Raw genomic sequence first — 18,282 nt, forward strand, 5'->3', positions numbered from 1 at the left:
GAATCATCGTCACAAAACACAATCGTCCAATGTCAATCATTGTTTTACAAAGCACCTATCAGAGTACTAGCAGTAGTGAGCAAACGTCATACCGAAGCAGAACGATGATAGCGCTGTGAGCGAGCGTTCTGCATACCTCTGAGTGCTTGAACCAACTGCCAAAAAAAAATGAACAATGGGAAAATAGCAGAGTAGAAAAAGTAGAAGTCTGTCTGTGTTTGAAGATTGCATCGTCGATCAAGTTGTAGCTGTAACTAGAACTGATAAGAATCTCGATTTCCATTCCTCCTACGGGACATTAATTAAAAACGTCCCTATCACCAGCAAAGTTGTGAACCTCTTCCGTTTTAGCCTCGTCGTCCTCATGAGCTTCAACACATCTCAATGTTCCCGATCTCGTGATGGAAGACTCCCGCTGCCGCCCTCTGCTTTAGAGCAACACAATATGTGATAACGATGGCAAGGTTTATCCAAAGTGGAACACCTACTTCCCTCCTTTTCAGCTACTCTGCTATCTCTGCATTATGGAAATTCTCAGTTTATGCGTAGATGATCTTCATGGCATCATCAAGGTTGTGACGCGCTCGTTTCAGATCATCACGTGACCCTGAATAACATCGTCCATGACTGCAACCATACCGCACTATCGACCAAAAAATGTATCAACCCTCTGCTGCTCTCTCAACAGAAAGCTTTCAATGGGTTAACCTTCCGTAACTCGCGCGGTTGACTACCTGCGTCAGCACCACGCTAATGCTGAGTACAAAAAGCGAGATTTTTTCAACGTGTTGTACAAAATACAACAGCGCGATCGCTCGTGGGTTAACCATTTGCTGCAGACACCGCCCAAGATTCAAATCGCTTAAAACCCCTGTTTCTTGGAGAAAACAAAAATGTTCAGAAAGTCTCCATATGTAAGCTCCACGAGTTCCGTAAAAAAAAATTCTTAACTTCATTCTTCCCGTAGCCAGCATTGGAGTTTATCGATTGCTGATACTCTTTGCAATTATCACACTTTAAAACCACTGCATCTTAGAAAGCGAAAGAAGAACAAACTCCAATTCAATCTCATACCTCAACTCAATGCACCGCCAACGATTTCTTTCTTTCTATAACCAGTGAATTCAATCACGTTTGCGCTTTCTTGCTCAAGTATCTCAGCCTATAATGCACGCTTTAGTGAATTAAATCACTTTAACACATATCTCAGTGAATTAAATCACATGATCTTTCTTATACACATCAGTGAATTAAATCACGTCACCTCACATACGTCAGTGAATTGAATCACAACAGTGGACGATCAACAGCCTCACTTATTTTTCACCGTAACAATATTTATCAAAAGTGAAAACGACTAAACCTTAATGATCGGTTAACCCTTCGGGGTTTATTTTTTTTCGATAGTGTTGTATTTGTGGAACGTCAACCCTATTTATTATTTTACAGAAAACGCCAACTTGCGTATCACTCCAACATATAGCAGGTCCGCTATACAGCGCAACGAAAACGCATGGATTTGGAGAAAAATCCAATTTCGCCAGTCGAAAATTTCGGGTTCAAGCTGGATTGACAATAAACCGAAGCAGAAAAATCTCCTTAGCGCTTCAACTGATATGGTAACCGCAGAGCAAAATATGAATGCACAGAATGGTAAAAGCAAAACAGAAGTTCGTCTTCCCTTACATACTTAGGATTTACATACTAGCGAATACTGTACATTCAAGGCTGACACGCATCACGCCATCGACGCAACACTATCTTCTCCCTTCTCCACAGTGAATTCAATCACGACACGATGTTCCTCAAAAACGCATGTTACTGTAGTAGGCATTCGCGTCGAGCCCCTGAAACTCTCACCAAAAAAATCTCTCATTCTGTCTCTGCTTTCTCTGTCGGCCTCTGGCCTACCGAGCAGTAATACAAGTAGGTGGCTACCGAGGCGCGTTTGGCAGCACCGCATACCAACACGCTTAATTGTGTGCACTTGGCACGCGGCGCGGACTGGGCGCGCGCACATTTTCACAGTCACGTGGTAGTGTAGACGCCTACGCTTGAATAGGTGCGTTTGAAGTCCGATAGAGAGGTTGATGGTCACTAATACCTACTCCTTTTTATTCTTATGCACACATTGTCTAGCGTCTCGATCGATAGCTAAAGCATATAACCCATTTTGACGTAGGACTACGTCTCTGTTTTCTATACCCGGTGTTATTTCAAAATTTATGAAACCAAGAGCGTTACGTTTGAGTGAAAGATTTTAAACGCTCACAGTACCTTTCCCACTGAACGAAATGATAAACAAATCCCGTTATCCGAGAGATGAAACTCCCGCGTTCAATTTGTAATATTCGGTGAACCTGAAAATCATTGATAAATAGTTGAAAAGTTGTTTTAAAGTAAGACATTGAAATCGCTGAAATCTATAAATATGGGTAGCGGACAAATTTTCTCGTTCAGTATACCAACGCTCTCTGATTGGTGCGCATCGTGGGGGCAACTACGATGCAGGAAGGAATGCGATCATGCGAGAGCTGATCGTCAGTTCCTTTTCGACCACCGTCGAGGTGACACCTCGAGCTGGGCAGCGGCACATCGACTCAGCGACGACACTTGGCTATTGTATTGATAGCACCAGGAATCTCATTCACAACAGCAAGCGGCGGGCCAGTTTTCGATTGCGTCTAGCGTTGAGCGCGGAGAAAACCAACACGAATTGCGTGGCATTGTAAATGCATCAAAATCGTCCATTATTCAAACGGTTCTTTTCAGGACCATCGAAAAAGATTTCTCAAGAGTTAATTGGATTAATCTCCACCCTCGATCGAGAAAGGTGTAGTGCAAAGCAAGGACAGAGCGGCGTTTCTCAGCAAAAGCAAAGCCGGTCATTAATCGCATGCACGGCAGCAAGCGGCGGGCCAGTTTTCGGTGGCGTTCAGCATTTAGTGCGGAGAAAACAAACACGCATAGTGGCATAGTGAATTCATTTAATTTTCCTCCTAATTTAAGGACCATCGAAAATGATTTTTCAAGAGCTGTGAATCGGATAATTCCATTCCAACGAACAGGAAAAGTGTAATACAACCGAAAAGTGAATGATTTTGAATGCTGTGACTCAGCCAGCAACAATTATGACGTCTAATTGTTCCACCCGGACTTTGGCAACGCATTATCATATCCGGGCCATTTTGCGTGAAAAATGTTTCAATTCTAACATTTTCCAAATTAAAATGATCTAAATCATCTAATATTTTGGTTACATTATCCGTTCAATGGAAATTTTCTCATTTCTCGGTTGATTAATCGTTTGATGCGTCTGGAGCATAAGGGGCGGGTCATGCAAACGAAATTAACTGAAAAGCCAGCCGAATGGGAGGAGCTTCATCTGCCAATCTAGGGGTATAAAAGCAGTGTTCTCTGTTTTCTTTCGTCATTTTCGTTGGATCAGTCAAGGAGGTTGGAGGTGGATGTCACCTCCAGCAAGGCAGCAGCAAAACAACCCAGCGACTACTCTCGGATATCGTGCTGATGATAGCACTTGGAATCGCATCCATGACAGCGGCGGTGGGCCAATTTTCGACGGCGTCCAGCATTCTCCGCACTCCGCAGCGAAAACCAACATGCATTGCATGCCATGGTGAATGCATCAAAATCGTCCATTATTCAAACCGGTCCTTTTCAGGACCATCGAAAATGATTCCTCAAGAGTTAATTGGATAATTTCCAACATCGATCGAGATGTAGTGCAACCAAAAAGCAAAAGACAGAGCATCGTTGCCAGCAATAGTGAAACTGGTCATTATTGTAATCCACGGCGGTCCAGTTTTCGGTGGCGTTTATCATTCAGCACGGAGAAAACCAACACGCATTGCGTGACATGGTGAATTCATGACATTTCGTTCCTAAAATCGTCAATTAATCAAACGGTTTAGGACCACCGTAAATTATTCCTTAAGAGTTTGTGAATCAGCTAATTTCATTCCATCGAACGAGAAAAGTGTGGTGCAATTGAGAAGTGAAAGATTGAATACTACTTGGTGGCTCAGCAATAATGATGAAGCCGGTCACTAATGGCCTAATGGTTCCACCCGGAATTTAACAACGCATTATTCTATCCGAACTATTTTGCGTGAAACATTGTTTAATTAAAATTAAGTTTAAACATTTTTCGAAAATGTTCGAAGGTGAATATATGACGAAGCCACACCTAGAATTTTCTAGAGCACAAATCTGAAGAACCGAATGTCGGTTTGCGCTTAAAAGTTGATCGTTTGGTTACCCGCTGGTGGTGAATCGAAATGATCCAATCCGTTCAATGAAAATTTGCTCATTTCTCGGTTGGTTAGTTGCTTGATGCGTCTGGAGCATTCGGGGCGGGTCATGCAAACGAAATAAACTGGAAAGCCAGCCAAATGGGAGGAGCCTAATCTACTAATCAAGGGGAATAAAAGCAGTGACCTCTGTTTTCTTCCGTCATTTTCGTTGAATCAGTCAAAGGGAATGGATGTCACCTCCGCAGCTGCGCACCAATCCTGCGATGACTCTCGGCTATTTAGCTGATAGAACCAGGAATGTCATCCACGGCAGTAAGCGATGGCAGTTTTCGATAGCTTCCAGTATTCAGTGCGGATAATTTTCAATTGTCTTGCCGAAATCTCCTGTTATTTAAAAGGTCCTTTTCAGGACCAGTGAAAATTATTCCTCCAGAGTTATGAATCGAATAATTAAAAGTGACAGACTGAAAACTTAGCAACAGTATAGCCGGCCTCTAATTGTTGTTCGCGTAACTATACAACGTATTGTTGAATCTAGAATATTTCATGAAACTGCAATCAAAATTATCTAAAATTTCGTTAACAGCAATTGAGTTGTGTCAAATACACATGGCTACGGTGGCTCCATCTGTTCATTTCATAGCGGCAATTTTAGTTATTTTAATGATTGTTGCGATCGCAATATGATGTTTGGGAAGCTATGGCTTAACGCCTTTCAATATTATAATCATTCTTTCCTTTCGACGAAAATTCTTTCAAACAACGGTTGAACATTTATCTTCAAAATAAAATAATACTCAACCCTCAAGTGATGGCCAACCGCGCGAGTTACGGAAGGTTTAACTAATTAACATCTTATGAATGCGTTCAGTGAAATGGATCACATAGGTAACAACTTTAATCACCACATCACTCCGCCGATTTGAATTTTGCCAGCATACATTGTGTAGGCCTTTTATCGTCGGTTTTCTCCAATAGGGGCACAACTCAAAAAATGTGAATTTTCAGAATAAGCGTTTAAAAATTGGCAATCATGAAGCACCTCCTGCAAATTCACTTATTTCTCTCATCACTTGACAAATGTAAACAAATTTTGATTGTTGTATCATTGAAAGGGGCTGAAGGACTATCTGTTTCATGAATTTTTGACAACTATTTTTCAACGACTATTGAAAAAATTGACTGATTTTGAGTTGTGCCCTTACTGCGGAAAATTGGTGAAAATGCCCAAATCTCGCGTTTCTCATCGAATTTTGGAACGGGTCTTTGTGAGATGAAATTTTACATAGTTTTTCATCATTTGCCATCAAAATCTCAAAAATGACATATTTTGAGTTGTGCCCCTATTGCAGGAAACCGACGTTATGTGATAAATCCGTTATGCATTTATTTACGAAGGTCGGACAACAATGACACGAAAAATCAGCTGATTTAAGACTTCAAATTAAAGGGCCCATTTTAATATATAAAAGTCGGAACCTCATTCCAGCCTTTGTCCTACGTCAACATTGCGGTTATGTCTCAGACATTACCCACCCCTAGTTTTTTTCTCATTCATCAGGAATGACGCCACGAAAGAAAACTTTCGTTATGTGTTGCCTTCAAATACAAAATGTAAAAGGGTACATACCTTAAAAACCGCAAACATCGCTCAATATTCCCATAAGCTTGAGTTGCCTTACCAGAACATCAATTATAATTGTTGCTTCCGAACAGCCGCATATGACTTTGTGCTTCCAACTCCATCATTTACTTCACATAATATGCTTCATTTATCATTATTTTTCATTCACTTCACAGTGCAAACAAGCCAGCATTTTCTTTTATTTTCTATAACTTTTTATTCCCATTCACGTAGATATTATTTTTCTTTCATCATTGCACACTTCCCGAAATATGGCCGGTCGCGAGTGTGGCCGACCAGCATCACTTTTTTCTCTTCAGATTTTTTTCTTCATATTCACTTTTATTTATTCAGGCTTATTCTCACACGCCGCGCAGAATAAGCATGATTATTCATTTCCCGGATGCACACATTTTTTTTCTCGTATTTGCTTCAATTTATTTCCACTCAAAACATATTTTTCACTCCAAATTATTATTTTTTTTTTTACCCTCGTCGCCAACTTGTGGTACCGAGATCCGTAGCTCACGCGTCGAAGTAACAAACTGAATGCATATGTTCGCATGCGGTTAGTCGAACCGTCGGCAGCATTAATGTATCACCAATACACATGCGGCACATATCAAGAGTGGAACATACTTACAGATTGAGTCGTCTACCACAGGGAACAAAAACGCCGTTTTGCATACTTGGTTCGCTATTTTTAATCTAGCCTTACTTATGAGAAGGGCCTATGAAAAATGCACATGATATCTTCAAAAAATTGTATCTCGAAAACGGTTTGTCCGATCGGTTTGGTGTCTTCGGCGAAGTTTTAGACAATTGTTGGTGCTATATGGAGAAAATATGCACGGTAAAAAAATATGTTTGGTTTTTGTGATTTGAACTAAAATATAGTTTTTCCCTCAAAAGTGACATGTCAATATTTTTTTTATTATCCTTATGTTATAGCTGACTAAAAATGCTACCTAGTGCACAGTGGGTTGTTCTGGAGAAAAATAGGTTACAATGAAAAAAAATGTTTTAAAAAATTACGGTTTTCAAAAAAAGCTATTAAGAAAAGTCAAAAAAGTTTGTCGCCCTAATTTTATGAAAGTACATCAAATTTGCAAGAAAAAAGTACTTCGGTAACATTTTTCTAAGATGCACCGTTTAGAAGATATTACTAATTTAATATTGATTTTTTTGATAACTTAATAAGTTTTAGCCCTTTTCGAATGTACTCCGTGTTTCTCCAGTTTCAAAAGTATTTTTTTCGGAAAGATTGGAAAATTTTGAGTTAAAATGACACTGACAGCTTAAAGATTTGAGTGAAATTCTCTGCCTTAAAAGTATTTTGAAAAACAAGTTACAAAATCCCACTATCAGGAACAATGATTTCTTCCAGTGGTTTTTGGTGTATTGTGTTGAAAATGTGCATTCAACTCTTGCATATCGCAAGCTCCTCAATTAGCAAGATTCAAAAGAGCGAATAAGGCTTATTTTTCAGGGGTGGTATTTGTGCGCAATAAAAAATAACATTATACTTTGTACATCAGTTTATTTTTATTCCTGTATTTTTATCAGAGCGTTAATGATTAATCATAAATTTAATCATGATTAATGATTAATGATTAAGATTAATCAAAATCATTAATCATAATCACAAAAAAATCTCATTTAATCATTAATCATTAATCTAAATCACACTGTTTTTGCAATGTAATCATTAATCAGTAATCATAATCATAAGAAAAAATATTAATCAATCATTAATCATTCATCACCAAAAATGATTCATCATATAAAATATATTATCCAATTTAAATTGGTTCAAATGCTGTTCCAAATAATAGAATTTATGATTCTTTTTTCAAAAATCTCCCGGTTACCTTTTACTTTCGAAACTTCAAAAACATGTTAAACAATAAAAATAGTTTTAATCATTCCAGTTTTTTGTGATTGATTAATCATGATTAATCATGATTTTTAATCAATGAGCCATTTGTAATCATTAATCATAACACAAGTTTACAAAATAAAACGAAAGTCGTGAACTTCTTTCAAAGACCAAAGTTTTTGAAGCATAATTTAGCGCTGATTTCGAAACCGTGCTTCAAAAAATTTAAAGTAGAACAGTTTTTGAGTTATAGTTTAATATCGAGTTTTACAACTTTTTAAAATATGGAATTTAATAAAATTCAAATATCTTGCGTTTTGTTGAACAAATTTTAAATCTTTTTCCATAAATTAAAAGCTGAATATAATACCATTCGATCATCTGAATGCAGGTTTCGCGTCGGATTGATGAAATTCAAGATATTGGCGAGTATTGGAGACGATCTCCTTAAATTTTAGCAAATTTTCCAAAATTATGTGAAGAAATGTATTTTTTTCAATAAGAAAAAAACAATGTAAAAATTCTTTCTCAACGTTTATTTGACATATCATATGTAGGCGAGTTACAGTAAAACATTGAGCTCAATTGGAGCATAGAGTACGGAGAATGAGATGTGTGAAGAGAGTGACTTTGCTTAAAAATAGAACAAAAATCAATTTCAAATCATCAACCTTGTATGGAAAGTCGAAAAAATTTCCGTTCTACTGTATTTTTTTTCCTTAGCGTTTTCGAACTCAGGGCATGATTCTACACCAAAAACGATCATCAGCTTACCGAGTTCAAAAATGCTGTAAACTAGTGTAATCAATAATCATCCTAAAAATCAAATTAATCATTAATCATAATCAATAATCACCAAAATTGGAATTTTAATCATCAATGATTAATCATGATTAAAATTTTTGTTAATCATGAACGCTCTGATTTTTATCAAATTACTGTTTACACAACTTTCTTAACAATATCGAATATTTTGGCATCATTGTCAGGGCAGTTTGAATAAAGCTTTGCCTTTATTGTATTTTCTGATAGAGGAAGAAATGAGTGGAATTTTTGAGTTCCTTGAATTGTTTTTGCATTATTATATTGATTATTTAGCTGCAAAGACATATTTTCGTATTCTTCTGTAGTAGAATAACAAAATGACAACTTTGTAAGTTCTTCTTCTTTTCGTTTGTTTGCCCAATTAAACAACTCTCTTGCAGTCTTTATCGGGTGTTCGCGTTCTTTGGCTAAACTTGCTCTGGTAGCCATGCGTTTTATCGTACCTCCAATAGCATCGCATGGACCTTTTCCGTGCGATGTTGCGAAGAAATGCCATTCAGCGTCAATACCATACTTTGACTTAAACTTACAAAGGCTAGAAAAGTTTTTTCGGTTTTTATACTGTGAAGCAGCACCATCTGACATAAAATAATTTTTTTTCATGTTTTTATTTTGATCAATTTGTAAAAAGTTCATCATTTTATCAATAAACAAATTAACAGCGACTGAATCATGTCTTAGTTCTTCTGAAATTATAATGAAGCTAAAATGTTTAATTTGCCTATTTTCAGTATAATATATTACGAAAGGATGGATTGTGGCCTGTTGCACGTTCCAATGGTGTGATTGAACTTCATCCTGCAAAACGAAGCTGTAATTTTCAGAAAAGTCACAAATAGCCAAAAATTCACCATCTTGCAAGTTTTGTTTTGTAGTTTTCAAAAAATTGGATTGTTCGGTTTTTACAAAATCATGCGGAATCAAACTTTCTAATTTTGAGCTGAAAAATGTAACAAAGTCATCGGTTTGCTTTACAATAGTTTCTAAATCACATCTGTCAGTGGTAACCCATTGTTCGAATGAAAGCTTTTCAACAAAGTTTTCTTCCAGTTGTTTCAATAAACTGTCTTCTAAAACTGAGGTATCTGGGCAGTTTTTACATCTTCGTAGATGGCAATGAGTTGTCTTATTTTCGCAAAGTAATCTATTCGTTAATGTTTTTAGATCATTCAAGACATTGTATTTTTTTAAGCTATGTAGAATTAAATTGACATTTTCATGCGTAGTGCAAACGCAAACATTATGTGTTCCTGTGATAGTCAATAGTTTACATTGCCTTGGCCGGAGGCTTGCAAATGATGAAAACCCTATTTTTACATTGACGTACACTTCATTAAAGCGATTAAAAGCTTCTTTTAATGTCATCATTAACAATCTTTTCTGAACAGCTAATCTCTTATTTCCTGTCTTTACGCTAACAAAATCTCTTTGGCCTGGCATTGCACGGCTTATATCATCGTCCTCAAAAAAATTCAAAACCAGTTCTTTTGTTTCATTACTCAAAGCTTTTCCAGAGCTTGAACCTTGAGATGAATCTAATACATTATTTTTTTCCTTTCTTGCATCTGATGCCATATTTCTACTAGTTTTAAATTCGTCTACAATTTTTTGTACTGACCATGATTTAGGTAACAATGATAAAATTGATAGTTTTTCTTGCCTTGTGGCTGAATTTAAAAATTTAATTTTCATATTTTCTATGACTTCATTAAACTCGTTTGCTTTTTCTGTTTTAGCGTCTAATTTAAAAAGATTTCTTCGTACACCTTCGACGATTTCAGCGCACTTTTTTTCAGGATAGTGAACATTTTTAACCTTACCTAAATCTATAGGCGAAACACGAATAGCTGCTATTCCTCGGTTGAATATTTCGACGTCTACAGGCATCGTGAAGTCTTCATTTGATTGAATTGCGCTTAGCGTTGACGCTGATGGTATCGTGACCAAACTTTCGTAGCTTTGCGAATCAGGTACAACAGGTATGGTCTGAACAGTTGGCATCCTTGAGCCACCGGCTACGCTTTGTTCTTCGTTTTGGGTGAGGTGAGCTCTTGAATCAATATGTAGACGGCAAGACGAACAAATACGAAAATCCTTGGTGTTCAGTGTGGATACCTTGGAAAATCCAATTGACTTTAGTTTTTGGATGATACCATCCGTGAGATATCGCAGCTCTTTCGAACACTGAATGTCTTTGAATGGACGAATACATCTGATTTTACTCATTTTGTAATCTGTAACATAGAAAATATTTTCCAATTGTTAGTTTTGAACGAAAATATCACAACACATATAATTAAAATGTGTATTTAAAACTTACCTTTGCACCAAAACGTGTTACACTTTCCTTTACAATTATTATGTTATCAAACAACACTGGATCTAGTTCAAAAACACTGGATTATTAGCTGAAATTACTATGAAATCACTATGCTTCTAGCAACCTTTCTGCATTTACTGTTTGGTTTTCCCTAGTAGATACTGGATGAATTCAGAACCGAGTCAGACATTATTATACAGCTCACGGGTATAAATCATAGAATGCTGGGTAAAGACTGCTGGAAGATAGGTAGAGTTGAACGCTCAGGTATCGTCAGGTACGAGTTTGGAGAGTTGGAGCGAGGTAGATTTGCTGGCGTAGGTATATTGTTATTGAAGAAGATTGTAAATTGTATATACCTGGAATGAATAAAGAGTGCGGCGGTTGTTGATTGAGGTATCAGTCGGCAGCCGTCTAGTTTGATGGAAGGTGACTAATATTATACTAATATTATACCAATTTTAATCAAAATTGGCTGAAATCTTGCGAAAAGCTGGAATTATACTAATGTCATCGTGTCAGACTACGTTGATTTGATCCACTTTTTTGTTTATTGATCTTTGTTCTGCCGCTTGTGTTGTGTGTAAGAGGTAGCGGTCGCGTTCGAATGAAATAAAGCAAGCTGACACCCGACCGCGACAACGAAACGAAGGCAGTGAAAAGTGTCGAATGTTTACAAGCCTGGGCCAGCGTGACCATGGTGGACTAGTTCCAACAAAGACCATGTTTACAATCACCAACTGTACGTAGTACAGCTAACTGGTATCTAATTACCTGTATCTAATACTTATTAGCACGTTTTCAGCAGAAGGCAATAAAAACCACTGGAAGAAATCATTGTTCTTGATAGTGGGATTTTGTAACTTGTTTCAAAATACTTTTAAGGCAGAGAATTTCACTCAAATCTTTAAGCTGTCAGTGTCATTTTAACTCAAAATTTTCCAATCTTTCCGAAAAAAATACTTTTGAAACTGGAGAAACACGGAGTACATCCGAAAAGGGCTAAAACTTATTAAGTTATCAAAAAAATCAATATTAAATTAGTAATATCTTCTAAACGGTGCATCTTAGAAAAATGTTACCGAAGTACTTTTTTCTTGCAAATTTGATGTACTTTCATAAAATTAGGGCGACAAACTTTTTTGACTTTACTTAATAGCTTTTTTTGAAAACCGTAATTTTTTAAAACATTTTTTTTTCATTGTAACCTATTTTTCTCCAGAACAACCCACTGTGCACTAGGTAGCATTTTCAGTCAGCTATAACATAAGGATAATAAAAAAATATTGACATGTCACTTTTGAGGGAAAATCTATATTTTAGTTCAAATCACAAAAACCAAACATATTTTTTTACCGTGCATATTTTCTCCATATAGCACCAACAATTGTCTAAAACTTCGCCGAAGACACCAAACCGATCGGACAAACCGTTTTCGAGATACAATTTTTTGAAGATATCATGTGCATTTTTCATAGGCCCTTCTCATAAGTAAGGCTAGATTCAAAATGGCAAACCAAGTATGCAAAACGGCGTTTTTCTCCCCCAAAGACTTGTATGCAAGGTTTCATCCAAATAAAGATATATGAAAATTACTCGTTGCTGAAATGATATGGAACCGCTCCATATTTAATACATGGCGGACAACCTACTTCAGAACTGGCTCACTAGATGGCGCAAATATTACTGTAAAGATTACATATGGCGGCGATTTGTATCGTGGATATCTTGGGCAACATATTGGGACCCTTGGAGGATTTTCTCAATGATTTTTATTTTCAGTTATTCTTCTTCCATGGATACCTCCTAGGATTCCAACCCATATTCATCTCGTAATACCTTCCGAAAATCCATTAAGAATTCAACCCAAAATTCTCTTGGAATCGGTACCAGTGTTTCACCTAAGACTCTTTTGCTGGAAGCAGAAATGCCTACCGTGCCTATGTTCCAAAGGAATTCCTTCCAAGATTGTTTCGGGAATTCTATCAAGGATTTCTCCAGATTCATTACACAGATTATTTTTTAAATTCCTTCCAGATTTTCCCACGGATTCTTCCCGGGACCCATTCTTGGATTTTCCCGTAATTCTTTTACGGATTTCTTCTGGATTTTTTTTTCGGGGATTCCTTCATTGATTGATCCTGCGTTTTCTTTAGAGATTCCTCCCAGGAGCCCTTCAGACATTACTCTCAGGATTCCTTCTTTGATATCTCCCGGGATTCCTCTAGGATTTTTTTCTGGGATTTCTTCAATGTGTTCTCCTGGGATTTCATCACGGATTCCTCCCGTAATTCCTCCAACACTCTTCCAAGGCTACCTTTCCTGTAGTATGGAGGTTCTTCTCGAGATTCCTTCAGGGCTTTCCCCCAGTATTCATTAATTCAATTCTTTCAGGATTACACACAGGTATTTCTGCTGGCGTTCCACCGGGGATTCCTTAGATGATTTCCTTTAGGATTCCTCCTGGTTTATTTCAGGGATTCACGTAATATTTGAGAACGGTAATTTTTTCACAAAGTAACACATTTCCCGGGTAGAGCGAAATGGCAAATGAAGGGCAAATTCAACCATTAAAATAGAATGTTTGAATATCAAAATTTGCTATTAGTTTGTTTGAAATAAGAGTTAAAATAACAAAAATAATAACTAAATTTCTATGGCATAACAACTAAAGAATAACTGATTTTGCCATCGTAATAACAAAATAATAGCAAAAAGAATGTCAAAATAATAACATATTTTAATATGATGGTAAATTATGTTATTGTTTTTATATTGTGGCAGGATAGTTTGATAGTAGCATTTGTTATTATTATGTTATTATACTATTTAATAATAACTCGTCAATAACAAGTTTTACAATGATAGCATATTTTGTAATTTATGTGTCATCCTGAGCTATTCATAAAGAACTAAAGAATTGCAAATTTAGATATGATGACAAAATATGTTATTCTTTAGTTATTAATTTGTTATTCACCTCTACCCGGGTTCTGCACTATAAGCGCCTTGCTCTATCTAACATTTTAAATAATCGTTTCAAATTACTGAAATATTCTTCTTCTTACGTACCTTTGAAACAAAACACTGTTAATGTGATTTAATGTAAGACATCACGTGATGCTGAGGTAGAAATCAGTTCTTTATCTGAATCTCCCGTATTTTATTTATTTATTTTTTTATTGTTATTTACATCAACAGGCTATGGGAGCCCTAATGATGTTCAGTTTTCGCAAAACAATTAATTATACAAAACAATACGACAAAAGTATACATACTCACGAAAAGAAATAAAAAATAAAATAAAATAAATGGCACGAGGCAGGTGGTAGTCAAACTCGGATGAAAGCTGGTAAAACATTCTCTGGATTCCAACGGTTGCTGTGTTCATACCATAATTAGTTCGACGGAATGGTGGTGTCAACATAAGACTCTTCCACAGTACTCGTGGCTGTACGTTGATATCGATTTCTTGGAGAATCTCTGCAGGACGTCGATGACAAACATTGCTCTCGAAATATCTATTCGTCTCTTCAGGGTTTCAATATCGATCAGCAAACAGCGACTATCGTAGCTCGGCAGCCGGAAGGGATCGCGTCTCAATATGTAATAATGCTAGATTTCCTTTTATTTACAAAGATGCCTTCAAGGATTCCTCTAGGAATACGTGCAGGAGTTTATGCTGTAGATTTTCTGCGGGGATTGCGTCAGAGTTGCGGCCGGGATTCTTTAAGAGAATTCTTACGGGTACTTCTATTAAAATTTGCTCAAATATTTCTCTAAGAATTTCCTCATGTGATACCTTTAAGTTTTTGTTGGTATTCCTTCAGGAGTTACTGCTGAGATTTCTCCAGAAATTCTGGAATGTTTACAAGAAAACTAAGAGTGTAACCAAATATTCATGTAAGGATTTATCCAATAGTTCTTTCTTGAATTACTCCGTGGATTTGGCTAGGAATTTATCTAGAGATTTTTCTATGGAATCTTCCATAAATTCCTTTTCCGACTCCTTCAGGAATCCCTTCAAGGATTCCTTTAAATATTTTTGCTGCCATTTCTCCAATAATTTCTTCTAGGATTCTCGCCGGAATTTCTGCTGGTGTTCCTCCAGGAATTTCTCCGGAAATTCCTCCACTAATTCATCCAGTGATTTCTATAAGAATCTCTTTAGATATTTCCCTAAGTTTATTTTCCAGAAATTCTTCCTGGAGGTTTTTGTTGGGATTCCTTCGGGACATCCTGCTGAGATTCTTCCAGACATTTTTGCTGGCAATTTCCAGCAATATCTACAAGATCTCCTCTAGGGATTTATGTGGGTATTTCTCCAATAAATCTATGTGAAATTACATTATCGATTAATTTGGGAATTTATCTAAAGATTTTCTTGGGTTTTTTTTTTCAAGAGTTCCTGTTGGAATTCCTCTAGCAATTCTACCAGAAATTCATACAAGTATTTCTTAGGGCACCCTCTTTTTACTGGGATTTCTTTAGAGTATAATGCTCCAGAGTTCAGATATTCCCACAAAACCTTTTTTCCGGAATTTCGTCTGGAATTTCTCCAGGAATTTCATTCAGAATTCCTGCAATGATTCTTCTAGGAATTACATCAGGGATTTATCCACGAATTCCTTTAAAGATTTCTTCGAAGATTGCAATAGGGATTCTTTCATAAATTACTCAAAAGATTTAGATAACTCGTCTAGAGGTTTATATAAAAAATACTTCCGGGATTTATTTGGGAATTCCTGTATGATTTATTCCTTGAATTTCTCTGGTAATTACTTCTGGAATTTTTCTAGCTGTCCCGGCAATCGTCGTACTGCCTGACATACATCTCCACAAAGAAGTCCCCCGCAAGTTCTTTTGTATGGGTGCCCCCTTTCCAGAGATGGGGGAAGGGGGACTTCCACACCACGCTAAGAACCTTTCTCGACTCCAAAAAGCCACGCAAACAAATTTTTATTCCAATCGGTCTAGTAGTTTCCGAGTCTATAAGGGTCAGATAGACAGACATACAGAAATTCAAAGCAATTTGGGTAGCCAATCCATGTACATACAGGGGATGGCCAAAATGTTTGGGATAGGCAACTTTTTTTCTCCCACAAAAAAATTCACCATGCTGTAACTTTTCATAGAGTGCATAAAAAAATCTCAAATTTTGACTGTTTGTCAACCTATCATATGTGCATCATTGGTACAAATTTGGGCTCGATTGCTTAATTTTTCGCGAAGTTAGAACCATTCGCGTAAAACACTGTTATTTAGACAACTATTTTTTGAACTGTCATATCTCGGAAACCAGTGAATCGAATTGAATGAATTTTTTAAAGTTTATCAACAATATATTGATACTTAATACGACGTTATAAATTGTAATAATTTCTCACGGCGAATTAAGTTATACCGGGTTGAAGTTTTTACCCATATAGAGGAAAATAAGCAAAATTTACAATACCACACACAAATTATAAAATGTGTTCTTCCTTCAATCTAAATAGGCTCTAATATATCTGATTAGAGATAATTTGAGAACAGAACTGGAAAATCGTTGGATATCAACACTAGAATTTATTGACATTGATGTAAAAAAATTACATTTTTTCGAGAAAAATCCAAAAAGTGTCAATCCATGATAACTCTTTTCAACGTATAAAAAGTACCTTTGTTTAAATTGTTTGTGAAGCATTTACATATTGTTAGTGTACGTTCAAAATTTCATTCAATTCGGTTCACTGGTTACCGAGATATGACAGCTCAAAAATGAGTTGCCTAAAAAAAGGTGTTTTACTCGAACGGTTCTAACTTTGCGAAATATTAATCAATCGAGCCCAAATTTGTACCAATGATGCACATATGATAGGTTGAAAAACAGTCAAAATTTGAGATTTTTTGATGCGCTCTATGAAAAGTTATAGCATGTTGAACTTTTTTGTGAGAGAAAAAAAAGTTGCCTATCCCAAACATTTTGGCCATCCCCTGTACATTAAACCTGGAGCGGTCGCGTCGTGTACACGCACCATGAAAAAAGCACGCTTGTGGTACACAGCGTTTACGTGGTGTCGCTTAAGGGTGGCTGAAGGCGCGACTGCTCGAGGATTAATGATTGAAATACACTAAAACTAAAACACTAAATGATACACGTAACAATTCACCCAACAACTTCAAAGGGGTTCCCCTCTCTCGCCTCAACAAATAGCTGACTGGCTTTCCAAATATGCCGAGTTGTCATTACCGATGTTATTCAAATCCACCGCATTTATTTTTGGTTAATTACCAACTGATTCATCGCGCAAATACCTACCTACCTCCGTTTGAAGTTGTCCCCACCGTAAACGCTTCGCATGCATTCCAAGCATTTCCTAGCCGGGCAAAAAAGTTCTATTTACGTATGCATTTTTAAACACACAAAATCCGACGACTCTCACTCTCCCTCGGGTCACGTCGATGGGACACACGACGTCGAGTCGGGCGGGGGTTGACTCAGAGATAACACCGTACAGGAAGAGAAACACGGGCATCCACCATCCACTGTTGTTTGCCTTGCTGCCACCGCCACCGTCGTTTTTCCGGACTCTATTTCGTGTGGGTTGTTACGCGAATTACGTACCGTTATGTGAAAGCCATTATGTTCTGAAGTTTAACAATGAGTACAAAAGCTATAAATTATTCCTGTTTAGTAACTTTTACTTATATATATATATATATATATATAATGCAAGGGGACACAATTAAAAATTCTGGTATCACGTAACATTCGAATAACCCCTGAATGTATGCATGTTTGCCAGACTGTCACACTCTACATATTTACCTTGGGATGAAAGTCATCGTTATCGCTGCGCGTAGGCAGATCCAAACACAGGGGTCAGATCATTTTGTGTCACCCCGATGATCCAACCAAAATGGACTACATAGATGGGCGCATTGCGTATGTACTACGTACAGTGCAGTGGGTTCGATCTCATCAATTAATCTTCATCGAACGCCGGCGGACGACCAACAATCATAGACAAACAAAAAGCATGGTGGCTTGTTGGGGGACGCAACTTGACATGTATCGCTTGTCAAATAAAAATGGTTTTTGGGCTGCCAGCTGAGGCGTGCGTGGTGCGAACGTTGAACCAACAATGGATTTATAGTTTCATAATAATATTATATTAGAATCTTGCGCATTATTAGAAAAAGGCCCATCATTTTTTTGTAACAAAATATTTTCATGATGCTTTATGCCTCACCCACGCACACTGAGCCAAAGAAGCAAACACTCTCAAGGAGTTACCTATGCAGATCTGTTAGCGGGCTTCGGCATGCTCTCAAAGAAATCCTATTTGGATTCATTACAAAACTGGCTTAAATTCCA

At 37.0% G+C, this 18,282-nt stretch overlaps 2 protein-coding genes across 12 annotated transcripts in view; one reads left to right on the top strand and one right to left on the bottom strand.

Moving 5' to 3' along the window:
• LOC109406423 (calcium-binding protein E63-1) overlaps positions 1-18,282 on the top strand; it is a 389,205-nt gene that overhangs the window by 209,632 nt on the left and 161,291 nt on the right. The gene's annotated exons all lie outside the window — the stretch shown is intronic.
• LOC134288538 (uncharacterized) lies at positions 4,744-17,622 on the bottom strand. The gene is made up of 2 exons (XM_062853669.1): positions 10,923-17,622; positions 4,744-10,836 (listed from the first exon to the last, which is right to left on the bottom strand). The coding sequence occupies exon 2, from the start codon at positions 10,826-10,828 to the stop codon at positions 8,720-8,722; it is 2,109 nt and encodes a 702-aa protein (XP_062709653.1). The 5' UTR covers positions 10,829-10,836; positions 10,923-17,622; the 3' UTR covers positions 4,744-8,719.

This window comes from Aedes albopictus, chromosome 2 (genome assembly GCF_035046485.1).
Source record: "Aedes albopictus strain Foshan chromosome 2, AalbF5, whole genome shotgun sequence".
NCBI classification, from domain to species: Eukaryota; Metazoa; Arthropoda; class Insecta; order Diptera; family Culicidae; genus Aedes; species Aedes albopictus.

Bases quoted from the DNA above. Each gene is read 5' to 3' on its own strand.
- LOC134288538 (XM_062853669.1), bottom strand. From the start codon at position 10,828: ATGAGTAAAATCAGATGTATTCGTCCATTCAAAGACATTCAGTGTTCG.